This window comes from Primulina tabacum, unplaced genomic scaffold, assembly GCF_025594145.1.
Source record: "Primulina tabacum isolate GXHZ01 unplaced genomic scaffold, ASM2559414v2 Contig499, whole genome shotgun sequence".
In the NCBI taxonomy this organism is placed as follows: Eukaryota; Viridiplantae; Streptophyta; class Magnoliopsida; order Lamiales; family Gesneriaceae; genus Primulina; species Primulina tabacum.
Window position 1 is genome coordinate 46,022 of NW_027459763.1, and position 13,251 is coordinate 59,272.

The 13,251-nt window shown below is 33.0% G+C and overlaps 2 protein-coding genes across 2 annotated transcripts; one reads left to right on the forward strand and one right to left on the reverse strand.

Annotated features, from left to right (window-relative positions):
- Positions 1-9,460: 9,460 nt before the first annotated feature.
- LOC142534419 (NEP1-interacting protein 1-like) lies at positions 9,461-10,810 on the reverse strand. Its single transcript, XM_075641291.1, has 3 exons — positions 10,409-10,810; positions 10,154-10,321; positions 9,461-9,842 (listed from the first exon to the last, which is right to left on the reverse strand). Exons 1-3 carry the CDS (start codon positions 10,538-10,540, stop codon positions 9,720-9,722), a joined length of 423 nt encoding a protein of 140 aa, XP_075497406.1. The 5' UTR covers positions 10,541-10,810; the 3' UTR covers positions 9,461-9,719.
- A 447-nt stretch (positions 10,811-11,257) lies between these two features.
- Positions 11,258-11,706, forward strand: LOC142534412 (F-box protein At4g35930-like). The gene is made up of 2 exons (XM_075641283.1): positions 11,258-11,382; positions 11,445-11,706. The coding sequence occupies exons 1-2, from the start codon at positions 11,258-11,260 to the stop codon at positions 11,704-11,706; spliced, it is 387 nt and encodes a 128-aa protein (XP_075497398.1).
- Positions 11,707-13,251: the final 1,545 nt, after the last annotated feature.

The following is a 13,251-nucleotide window of genomic DNA, read 5'->3' on the forward strand; positions in this document are numbered from 1 at the left end:
ATTTTTATTCAAGGCAAAAACTTGTGTGAGACGGTCTCATTGGGTCGTATTTTGTGAGACGGATCTCTATTTGGGTCATCCATGAAAAAGTAGTACTTTTTAGGCTAAAGTATTACTTTTATTGTGAATATGAGTAGGGTTGACCCGTCTCACAGATTAAGATCCGTGAGACGGTCTCACATAAGACTCACTCTTTATTCAATAAATAACTTAACACTAAGAAATAAGAGGAGAAAAAATGTAATTTATTAAGTTTTGATAGTGTATCTCACTTGATTTGTTAGATTAATAATCAAAAAGCTTTAGGTTTTGTATTTCATGATTCCGGACAAATATACAATATTTAATAAAAATATTACCACCACTAAATTTTTAAATGATGAGCTTATTGAGGACTTCTGAAAGCATGTCTTTGATATTTCTTCTTGTATAGAAAATTGAACACTTACATGAGTGTAATAATGACATAAAATGCACTCTTATAAAAAATCGGTTTTGCCATTTTCATAAAATAAGAGCAATACGAAGTATTTGTTAGTTGATATAAGAGGTCGTTAGTTGTGGCGTTTACATGTGCATGAGATGTGATGGAATAATATTAGATACAATCATCAACAGGAACACAAAAAAAAATAAGTGATATTTAGAACAAATGCTACGTGTGTACCATGAATAATCTTATACGACAAAAATCAACTCTTGAACATGTGAAATCACCTCTATATCTAGATAGCAGTGCATAGATGAATCAGACCATAATAATAATTCTTATGGTTGAACTAGTGACAAATACTTGTAGAGCCAATTTTTTCTAATAATTTTTGGGCTTGAATCAATTAGTACATAAATTATTTAGAACAATTATTACATGTCAATTGACAAAAAAAAATCTATTTAGTTTAACGTAGATTTCTATCATGATTTTTATTTAATTAAAAGAATATTTTTGTCAATTGATTAGAATGATTAAAGCAAATTATAATCTCTATATTATCTAAGAACAGAAGTAACACTCATGTTCTTATTCTCACCATATTTTCAAATTTTGAACATACCAATCCTTATCTATATTTGAAAAATATAGTTATGTATACATTAATTATTATTATTTAAAGTATGGTATTAAAGATAAATCGGGCTATTTTTTTTAGGGTAAAAATAATATGACAATAGTAAATATTTTATTCTTATTTAGATTAGTTAGTTTTTTAGTAATTTTAGAGTAAGTTTTTTGTTTTCTATCTAATCTTGTATTTGAGTTTTATTTAATTCTATCAAAATTTTCTAAGCAAAAAGTTAATGTGAAACAATTTGAAATACAAAGATAAGATCTCTCTTAATGATAATTTGAGATAATTATATCTCACCCATATGTCAAAATTTTAAAAGTAAAACTTGATATAATCACCTTATAAATCATTAAAGATTTTTCGCTTTTAAAACATAGGCTTTGTTTTTATAAATAAAAGATATCGGATTTTAAATATCGATTATTTTACTTCTTTGTTTTTTTTTTCGAGATATAAAATATTATTGTTCCGATATATAAATAAATAAAATTAACTTTATCTTTTATCTTGTACTAAATACGTATATCCTAATTAAATCCGAGCTGTAATTATATTTGTCGTAGGAAACTAATTCCCGCTTCATTGCTCTATATATATGCGGGGAGACTAGAACACTGCACTTTTATTTGCTTCCGAAACAAGAAAACGGGCGGAGATAGGCGATTTCGATTTCGAGTGGGAATTTTTGGGTTTTCTTAATCGATTCGATTGTGTTGGTGGGTTTGATGTTCAGTTGCCTGACCTATTTTTTTGTTTTCTGCAATGGCTACTGGCTTCTGACTCCTCCGCCTCTGTTCATCTGTAAATTCTGTTATTGATCGCCATTTCACGGCTCGCGTCGCCTTGTTCATGTTCGAGTATCTCTGATCAGAAGCACGTTTTGCCTTCTGAAATTTTCCTAAACCAATTAATCGCACCACCTGCTGGTTTCTGGCCGAGATGGTCAGGCTGAGGGAAGTGAGAAGGTTGGGGTAACCAGAAGTGTGTTTGGAACAATCCTGCTAATGGTGTTGCTCCGCAGGTTGGTGCTTTGATGGGGACAGCAGCTTGGCCTGATTTCTCCAAATCAGCTCGTGCTTCCACGAGGCTTCTTCGAGTTCGACTGATTCTCTTGAAGAACTCTCTCACGACCAATCATTCTTGTCACAGGTTTATTATTTCTGTCATTGTTGTTCTCTATATTTTGGCCCTTTTAATCTACCTGTTCAATTTATCTGATGTTCTTAGTTGCTTGGGTTTTATTATATATGCTTCTAGTGCTATTATGAACTCGATGATCAAGTTTCGGTACAAGTTAGACTGCTTTCCTTACGAAATTTCTTTTTGTGAATACTAGGGGGACGTCAGTTTGACTCTTGGTCTTCACAGGAAGTAGCAACAAATTCAGCTTTCGAACCATGAATCTCCTATCCGCCAGTGTCTCCGGAGCTAGGTGGTGACAGGACAAGTCACAGAAACATAACAGCCAACGGCAGCTTTCTCAAGCACCAAATTCACCACAGTTCTGTGGTTGAAGCGTCTCCTTTTAAGCCAGTGAAGTCCAGCATCTCTTCGGGGTATCTCCTAGGGACAACACACGTTGGGATGTTGGACAGAGAGGAGGATCTCACAGTGGGCATGGGCCACACCATCCGCGTGGTCCTTTTAGAAGGAACAACAGTGGACCGCAACTTCAAGGGAATGGTTCTTCTAATCATTGCCATGGTAGCAACGATACCAGGAACGTTGGATTGATGATTGGAGCTATAACCATCAATCTTTTGGCAGCAGAGTAAACCTTGCACCCCCCCAGCAGAGTGTCGCCTCTCGGCCCTTCATACGTGGTCCAGTTCAAGTGCTCCTTTTATTCCTCCACCTCCCCTGTGGGTGCGCGGCCCTATGGTCCCCCAGTGTTCTACAATGGTGAGGTTTGCTGCTTTGAGATACTTGCTCTGTAGAGTATCTTGCGTGCTAATTATATTTGTTTCAATTTGCAGATGCTTCATCTTTTACTATTTTGCTCTTGGACCCCACCCAGGTCACCCGGGCACATGCCTATGTTTCCATATGCACCAATGTCGTCTCCCATACCTGATCCTCACTTGCCTTCCAAAATTGTGAAACAGATAGATTATTATTTTTGGTATGTTATTTTTGTTATGCATACTAAATGATTCATCCGCTCATTGCTGTCTATTGCGCATGGTATCAACGCTTGGATTCTCACATGTATCTTGCAGTGATGATAATTTGGTGAAGGACACATATTTGCGCCAGAAAATGGATGTGGATGGATGGTTCCCATAAACTTAATAGCAAACTTTAAGAAAGTAAGTCGGTCAATTAATGAAAAATTTCCTGCTTATGCTTATTTCTTTATCCATTTATCTAAACTTAAACTTGCGATTCTTTTTGATTGTTGGTACATAGAAGAGAAATTTTGAGGCTCTAGATCAGAAAGTTGAAAATATCAAAAGCTTGATTCTTTAATTGGAATTTAGTGAGCAATATAGGTTAAGAATTTTGAAATGTTTCGGTTTTGTTAGATTATTCTTGGATGAAATAAAATGACAATTGATATCTAACTGTATACGCTTGAGTTTATCAGAAGATTTATATTGATATGGAAATGGTAAATTTGTATGACCAAGAATGCACATTAGAATCATGGTACACTCTTTTTAGTTGTTTTCATTAGGTAACAATGATACTATTTGAGAATGAAGTAGCTTGGACGGGTTAGTTATTCATGTAAGTTGTCTTTGGAGTGGAATTTGGAGATGCCTGATCGGATCAAAATCATCTCTGGCTGAAAATCTTGCCTGCCATGATTTGAAACACCAAATCGACTGTTAGTGCTGCACATTTAACCTCTTATCATAGTCACAGAGGCAGCTGGATATTTTATTGCTGATCATATCAAACTGTTTAAATGATTTGCCACCTATTACGATGAGACTTAACTATGAATACTAATATTATACATTCTCAATTTTTCAGATTAGGGAGCTGACAGACAATGTCCAACTTATATTGGATGCTTTGCGAGCTTCGAATGTGGTGGAAATACAGGTGAAATGTATCGCATATTTGATCTTCGCAATACCACTTTTCTTATAGTAAATCTTTTACTAGTAGTGTAGTCCAAAATTTTACTGAAAAAACAAGTGAATATGCGATTAACTTATGAGCAAAATCTGTTAATATCCCCTTTTCAGCTTTCTCATGCGACTTGTTCTATATATCTATAGACTTGTTATCCTTTGGGTATTTTGTAGACATTTCATCCCACGACATGCACTTTAGATAGAGTATTGGTGGTTTCTAACTCATCTAGGCGATTTTTTTCTTACTCTTGCAGGGAGAAAAGGTGAGGAGGAAGGGTAATTGGAGAAAATGGATAATGCCAACCTTCTTGTATTCTACATGATCAAGTCCTCAATTTCTTTAATGAGCAATATAGGTTAAGAAGTAAAATCATTGAACGAGGAAACAACTGGTTCTTTAGTGGTTTTTTTAAAATACAATTGTGCATTTTACGATGTCCTTTTACCAAGTACTCTAATATTTTGCCAAAAATATTAATTTTCCGTCAAAATGTTATTTCTAAAAAAGAAAAGATATATCATTAATATTGAAATATATGTACTACAATAATGATAATTTCAATTATTGTTTGTATTGATTATATCAATTCATTTAGTTCAAATTTGAATTTAATTCATTTTTATATTAATTCAAATATAATTATATATTATATATTTTTTATTCAAATTGAAACTAAACTTTTATTGAAAATATAAACTAAATTTAAAAATTTTTACATTGATTATATCAATCAATTTAATTTGTGATATGATTTGTGTTACTATGATATATTTAATTTTTATTACAAACTGTATAAATAAATTTTAAACACAAATGATTACAATGTTATATATATATATATATATATAATTTTGATATCCTGCACACCTACGTGCACACCTCTGTGAGCACCGATGAGGTGTCACTCATCCATTCGATGTGTAATTTTTCTATATTTCATCACAGTCCAATAGATGAGTGACACCTCGTCGGTGCTCACAAAAGTGTGTACGGTAGGTGTGCAGGATATCAAAATTAATTATATGTGTGTGTACTGTAATAAATGATCACTTTAATTATTGTTTGCATTGATTATATCAATTCATTTAATTCAATTTTGAATTTATTTAATTTTGTATTAATTCAAATGTAATTTATGTATTATATGTTTTTTATTTTTTTACTCAAATTGAAACTAATCGAAGATAGCCTAAATTGGGGCAATCCATGGTATTTTTCGATTTCTAGATAATTCAATGTTAAGTGTTGTACAATTATGCCAAGGAAATGGGAATCATGCTGGCTGCGGATCAACTTTTGAAAACTAGATAGATATCGAGCACATAATTAAACAAGAATAAAATGTTATAAAATATTTTGAAATATATTTATACAGATGGATTTATTTATATATTTCGAGCATGTTTTAGTTTGATATTTTTGAGTATAAGAATAATGTGGGAGCATGTTTTAGTTTGATATTTCGGACAATATATCACCCAAATAAATCATATACTCTTGCTAATATACTATCCTCCAAAAATTAGATTTACTAGTATTTATCCATTATAATACTAGCCTCCAAAAATTAGATTAACTTATGAGCAAAATCTGTTAATATCACCTTTTCAGCTTTCTCATCCGTCTTGTTCTATATATCTATATATCCTTTGGGTATTTTGTAGACATGTTCATCCCACAACATGCACTTTAGATAGAGCATCGGTGCTTTCTAACCTTATCTAGGGCGAGTTTTTTCTTACTCTTGCAGGGAGGAAAGGTGAGGCGGAGGGTAACTGGAGAAAATGGATAATTCCAACCATCATGTTTTCCTACCGGATCAAGTCCTCATTCTCTCAATATTCTAGTCTGCATATACATGATGAAAAGACAAACACGTATTTCTAGCGATACTATTATCATAGGTGGGGACTTTGAACACACAACAACTCTATATTTTAGGCTGCTTTTCAGAGTTTGTGGTGGTCTCTAACTCATCTAGGCGATTTTTTTCTTACTCTTGCAGGTAGAATAGGTGAGTAGGAAGGGTTACTGAGAAAATGGATAATGCCAACTATCCTGTATTCTACAGGATCAAGTCCTCAATCTCTCAATATTTCTAATCTGCATATACATGATAAAAAGACTAACACAATTTCTAGCTATATTTTAGCCACCGTCGGAAGATATTGGTTACTTCCACTTATTTCTTATAGTCGTTGGTAATTTAGTTGGATTCGTGATTGTCCAGAGTCTATTGCCTCTCTTTTTTTTATTTTTTTTCCCCAGAAACATCTTATATTATATTGAAATATTGGATATGAATATTTTCTGTTTGGTTTTTATGTAATTTATTTTTACTAATTGCATCTTTATCACTGCGAAAATTATAGATATTTTCAATAAAATATATTTGAAAATCTATAAAGTAAGACTAAAGAAAATATTTCATCTAACCCACATAGCGATTAATGTGTGGCCACGAGCATTAAATAATATATTTTTGTTATAATATAAATTGTTACGGTGAAAATAGTTTGAATCATACTCAAAATTAGTTTACTACGTACGTTTTGGTTTTGAGCCGAGTATGATATTTTTGAAATTATATATATAATGGATCAACACTAGTAAATCTAATTTTGGAGGATAGTATATTAGCAAGAGTAAATGATTTATTTGGTGATATATACTCCGAAATATCAAACTAAAACAAGCTCCAACATTATTCAAGCTCAATATCAAACTAAAACATGCTCGAAATATATAAATAAATCCATCTGTACAAATATATTTCAAAATATTTTATAACATTTATTCTTGTTTAATTACGTGCTCGATATCTATCTAGTTTCAAAAGTTGATCCGCAGCCAGCATGATTCCCATTTCCTTGGAATAATTGTACAACACTTAACATTGAATTTTCTTGAAATCGAAAAATACCATGAATTGCTCCCATTTAGGCCTATAGTCGACTAGTCGTTTAACAGAAGCTTTCGAGCGTGAACAGTGAGGTGCACTGGGCAAGTGCGTGCTGCGTGGCATGCATTGCAAGCTAAGCGTGCTTGTCTTCGGACGATAACCCCTCGAACGAGGGCTTGCAACTTCACCAGACTTTTCTGAATGCCTTTCTACCTGTATAAATATATGCAAACATGCATTATGTTATCATAAGTAATATATGGTTTAGGGCATGTTTGTCCAATAAGTCTGACCAAAATAGATTTTGATTATCTGTTTATTAAAAGTAGGAATTACTAAAATAATTTGTCATTGTCCGTATTTGGAATCATTTTTTCGCCTGAGTGCTGCCATGTTTTCAAACGTATGGATAATATTCACTACTATGTTATGAGATACAAAGGAAGACAAGTTATTACATTAAGAACAAATTTTGACTCATAAAATAATCAAATTTCAATTCAAGCCAACTTACAAGATCATTTTCGTCTTTTCTAACAAAATTCTCTCTATATATATATGTTTGCGCGCGAATAAGTAAGACAACACATATCTTCTCTTGACAAGAAATCTGTACCCATAGTCTCTTCATACAAAGATGTTGCTTATTTCATTGCTGAATCTTCCTTTTGTTGTTGTTGTGCACAATCACAATACTAGAATCGCTTTCGTGATCGGATGATGATCGTTGGAAAAGTTTTTTCACGACGATTCGAGATAGAGGTTTTTTCCGTTCTGTAAGGAAACCCATTTTGGCTGTCGGCTTTGAGATTTAAGAATTGTTAAATGTTGGGACTATTCAAGAGTAGAGAGGGGAATGAGTTGAGTGGGTAGCATGTTCTTCTATCATCGTGCATGGATGAATTGTTTGGGTCTTTTGTCGTGTATCTCTCGCGAAATACCTATATTGCCCTTGCTAAACACGTTTGTTTTGGATTTCACGGTGGTTCTTAGTTCATATTTCAGGTATGGAACTGAAATTTGAATCAAGAAAGATTTTAAAGTTTGAAATCGGTCATTTTTTTTGTAGGGAAAAAATAAACTTTTCGATCTATTAACTTGTTACATTTTGAGTTTTGATCGACTAAATATTTAAAATTTTACTTTAGTATAACTTCAAATAAATTGCTAACAATACCGAATTTTTTTGTAAAGATTGAATTATTATTATTATTTTTTTTTGAAAAGATTGAATTAGTTTTGGTCTTATCAATGACATGTATTTGGACCTTCATACAGAAGTAATTGCGTAACTATGCAATATTTTGTGAAAAGTAAAAATATTTCAACGTCTCGATACCATAAAGATTTGAAGTTGTTTTAAGAACAAATATGCATTTGGACATATATTTTAAAATCGTTTTTATAATTAAAAAGTAGTATGTTTCGATTTTTATCGTTACCTTTATTTCTAAAAATATAAAAAAAAAACTCTCAATTGTTCTTTGTAGAACACCTTTTTAAAAATATTTCACAAAAAATTTATCCAAACACATGCTTTTATTTTTTATTTGTAAAATACTAAAAATATTTGCTCAGCCGAGCCTTAATTTGTTTTGGTTCAGAAAATGTAGTTGAGATAATTTTCTCCTAATTTTATTTTCGATTCCTTGAAAAAAAAATAAGAAAAAGAACCGCTAATAAGATGAATATACTTTTTTAAAGAAATTATTGCAAAATGAATGATAATGCATTCTTTTTCAAATCCAAAAAGTAAACAGTATAAAGTTGACTGTCCTACTTACGCAGTATTCTATCGATCATGTATGTATGGATTGGGAGGAGGACTCTCCATTCTCATTGATATATCATAAAAAGTACTTTCATTTTATCTCTTTAGCTTAGGAAAGTTCTTTAAAAATACTAGGTTTCTCACGGACTTGTAGCCAATTTTAGAATTCTCAAATTTTTTCATATGATTGAATTGAAATGGTAGTTTGATTGCTCACTTTCTTGTTAGCCATTGGACTGTGAGAGATTTTTTTCATTACATGGTAAACAGGTGATTTCGATTGTCATAAAAGATAATCTGAAATCCGATGTTATAAATTAAAATACTTACACTTAATAGATTTTTTTTTTTAAAAAAAACAAGAATAAAGAGTTACACCAGATGAGCGTTAAAATTAAAATGGTTAGAAAGTGCAAAGCATGGTTGTGAATGAAGTGAAAATCAAGCAAGAAAAATTGAACTTTATTGATAAATAAACTATGGAACAATATTTATAAATGAATAAGAATGAAAATATATTATGCGCCTGTACTAATTTGCATAATTTACGATGATTTATAGGAATAGTCAAATTATCCACGTCATACAAGATGGATACGATACAATGCCATGTAACAACACAACTAGTGATGATAAAGAAAATACTAATAGCAAACAAACATTGTGTGTACGTAGGATCTGTGAGGGAATACAAACCACACCTCAAAATTTTCTTTACAAAATCGTGATCAAGCGCAGAGACCGAACACGAAAGATGTTGCTCAGAAACTACATACATAGAGCTGCACCTAGCCAATCTAAAACTACGGATTTATTGAACAAATAGAGAGGCCGTATACGAGTAAGAGGATATCATCAAGCTGGTGTTTCTCGCCGTACAAAAAGAGCATCAAAATACTCTTCTACACAACGGGCAAGAACCGTGTCTCACCGGCCAAGAGTCGATGCAAGGTAGATGAAACAAGTGGTGACAATGAGGTAAACTTCGCACGGTCTCCCCTAGCTGAAAGTCCTGCGTATATTTAAAAGCATGGGACAGATTCTTCTAAATCAGTTCAACTTGTCGATAAAAGAAGTCTATATACAAAGAGCTCAAACTTTGGCCAACACTTGAATAATTACAATGGCCTCTTCTGAAATTAGGTGGATATAAATGAATACCCACAACGAGTGTAGATGTAGGATGTGTCGTATGCGTAATTGCTTTGTCATAGAAATTACGCAAATTTCATAAATGTCACTATATAGGCCAAAAGTCAAGGTGCACTGATGTAGTTTATCTAACAAGAGACAGATAAAAAGGGAAAGAAATTAGAACAGTACCTGAAGGCAAACAGAACAAGAGACTCCCTCTCCGGAAGTATCAACAATGTCGTCTCTTGCAACCCTTATCTTTGGGAACTTTTCAACTGTGTCTACTAACAAACCATTTGCCCCGCCAGTGTCAAAAATGTCGGGAACGTCTTCAAATGTTGTTTCTACAGCTCCCATCTGATTAACGAAGAAAATTTCGTAAGTCAAAAAAGTAAAAATACTGTCATCCCTATTTCAAAGAAAAGCAATCGAGCAGCATAATACCTGACTTTGCACGGCACTTAGCATAGCTGGACCAATACGCTCGCGGACAAGTCTGCCACTTAGAAGGCTCACTATCACATCAATCTGTACAGTCAGATTATTAGCTCCAAACTCAATCAGATTACTAAACATGCTATAAATCTCGAAGATTGAATGCCAGAATTATCACGTCTGCAATTGAATAGTATTGACTCAAGATTATTAATCCATTCAATAGATAAGACTTACCAAATACAGGAGACACTGTATCCCAGATTCATCGGACTGCCACAAAAGAAGTGATGATTCAAAGACTTCGATGGAGTAAACAGCACCGGATATGGCACCAACCGAAGCCCCTCTAACAAATCCACTTTCTGTCTCTTGGCCAATAAGCGCTCCAGTCATTGCTCCCAATATGGTACCAACTGCATAGCAGGACAGCTCCTTCATTAGCATAAAGAATAATTCGAGAGAAAGTACTACTAAAGATCAACATCCCTCTAAAATTTGGTAGTCGCTGCGTGAGACGTTTCTGAAAAAAATAATCATAAGGTGATTGAAAAATCACCTTTAATCAACTCCAAAAACCTATACAGTACAAAATTCACATCCAAAATCCTACACCACACAATCACAAAGAAAATGAAAACTGCATCCTTGGGGTTCTCAGTATGAATGATGGTTTTCTTCACATTCTCTGTCACCCAAGGTCCAAACATAGCCTAAAATTATAATTTCTTTAAATGTTCTAAATCCCCAAATATGCTGAAAACCCCCAATTTGTGGGACATAGCAAAAACCTAAACCCTAAAACAATAAAAACCACGGGAGAACAAATCATTGTTAAGGAAAAAACACATTATAATTATGGGGTGGGTGAAACCACCAAACCCCTTGAATCGTGATAACCCACCTGCATTAGAAGCGTACGATCAAACCAAAATCAAGAAATTGAATCTACAACCACTCAAACCAAATGGTTCCAATATGTTGTTTGTACTTAAGAAGTCTACTACAAACAAAAAATGTTGAAACATATTGGAACCATTTGCAGCAAGGGAGGTGGAAAAGGAGTGTGGATTGGCAGTCCTCACTCACCCAAGGCACCTAAGCATGGCCCTCGTCCCCCTTCTCGTCTAAAATGCACTGAGATGCGCCAAATTGCAGCTGTTCTCTTCCAAGAATCCCCATTTTCTTCAAAATGTTTGGTGCCATCCTTTTTGCCGAAACCTGTCTGCAAATCCTTGGCTTCTAATAGAGCCCTATTCTACGAGGATGAACTGTGCCAAGCGGTTGCGCAAAACAATCTTCGTTGATTTTTGCTGTTTTCTGGTATTATTTTTGTTCCATATATGTGTATAGCTAGAACATTGGCATGATTGCTTTTGGTATAGTTTCTGGAGATTTGGAGTAGATTTCTATCATGATTTTTCTAGTCAGTTTAGGTGCTTGTGAATTTTGGGACCTAAAGATTCTGTTGTCATAGGAAATCCGCCGAATCAATAAGTGGTTGAACTTCTAGAACTTAAATATCATCTTGACCGTCGGTTGAATTACTGTTTGAACAGTCTAAAACACCCTGTGGATCACCAACTACTACACCAACGTCGAACTGGTTCCAGGATACATCAAATCCTGCATCAACGTCCAATCTTAGTGGATTTGGAGAAAGAGGTTTTCAAACAAAAAACTTCTTCGGAAGTCATCTAACAAAGATATTGCCCAATCGATTCTGAATTCTCCCAACCGATTATAATGTGCTAGTGCATTAGTAGGGACAATAGATCTAACACAGTAGTCGATTTCAACTGGTTAATAAGACAAGACGAATCTTTAAAATATTTATTTCATTTCATGTTTTCTTATTCTATTAGGGTGTGTTTGGTACAAGTGATGAGATAAATAAATGATTAATTATGCTATAGATAATCAAACATTATGTGATACTATTAAGATTGTTTGGTTCAACATTTTGAATATGTGATTAGCTTTTAAATATTGAGTGAGTCTCATGTGAGACCGTCCCACGGATCATAATCCGTGAGACGGGTCAACTCTACCCATATTCACAATAAAAAGTAATACTCTTAGCATAAAAAGTAATACTTTTTCATGGGTAACCCAAATAAGAGATCCGTCTCACAAATACGACCCGTGAGACCGTCTCACACAAGTTTTGCGTATTAATAAATTTAATATTATACCCTTGTTAAGTTTACTTATTTGTTGTGCTCAAAGCAATACATAATATTAGATAATAATAATAATAATGTTAATAATGACGATATTAATAATCTTTGAATTAATATGTGTAAATATCATAAAATTAAATATAATAAAAATAAAAATATTATTGATAAGCATAACCAACATTAAATTTAGTTTTATTATTTTATTAAAATATATACAAATAAATTATTTTTTTCAAATAAAAATATATCTTTATATTTTTTAAAGTTTAAATCAAATTAAATAATAATGATATATATTAAATATCAGGATCGACATCTAACGTACAACATTCTAAAATAAATTTTTTATTCAAGGCAAAAACTTGTGTGAGACGGTCTCATGGGTCGTATTTTGTGAGACGGATCTCTATTTGGGTCATCCATGAAAAAGTATTACTTTTTATGCTAAAAGTATTACTTTTATTGTGAATATGAGTAGGGTTGACCCGTCTCACAGATTAAGATCCGTGAGACGGTCTCACATAAGACTCACTCTTTATTCAATAAATAACTTAACACTAAGAAATAAGAGGAGAAAAATGTAATTTATTAAGTTTTGATAGTGTATCTCACTTGATTTGTTAGATTAATAATCAAAAGCTTTAGGTTTTGTATTTCATGATTCCGGGA

Excerpts from the sequence above, each read along its gene's own strand:
- LOC142534412 (XM_075641283.1), top strand. The coding sequence starts at position 11,258 with ATGGGGTGGGTGAAACCACCAAACCCCTTGAATCGTGATAACCCACCT. Across the intron at positions 11,383-11,444 it reads CCAAATGGTTCCAATATGTT|CAAGGGAGGTGGAAAAGGAG; the intron begins GTTTGTACTTAA and ends AACCATTTGCAG.
- LOC142534419 (XM_075641291.1), bottom strand. The coding sequence starts at position 10,540 with ATGTTTAGTAATCTGATTGAGTTTGGAGCTAATAATCTGACTGTACAG. Across the intron at positions 10,322-10,408 it reads TAAGTGCCGTGCAAAGTCAG|ATGGGAGCTGTAGAAACAAC; the intron begins GTATTATGCTGC and ends TTCGTTAATCAG. Across the intron at positions 9,843-10,153 it reads CTTGTTCTGTTTGCCTTCAG|GACTTTCAGCTAGGGGAGAC; the intron begins GTACTGTTCTAA and ends AAATATACGCAG.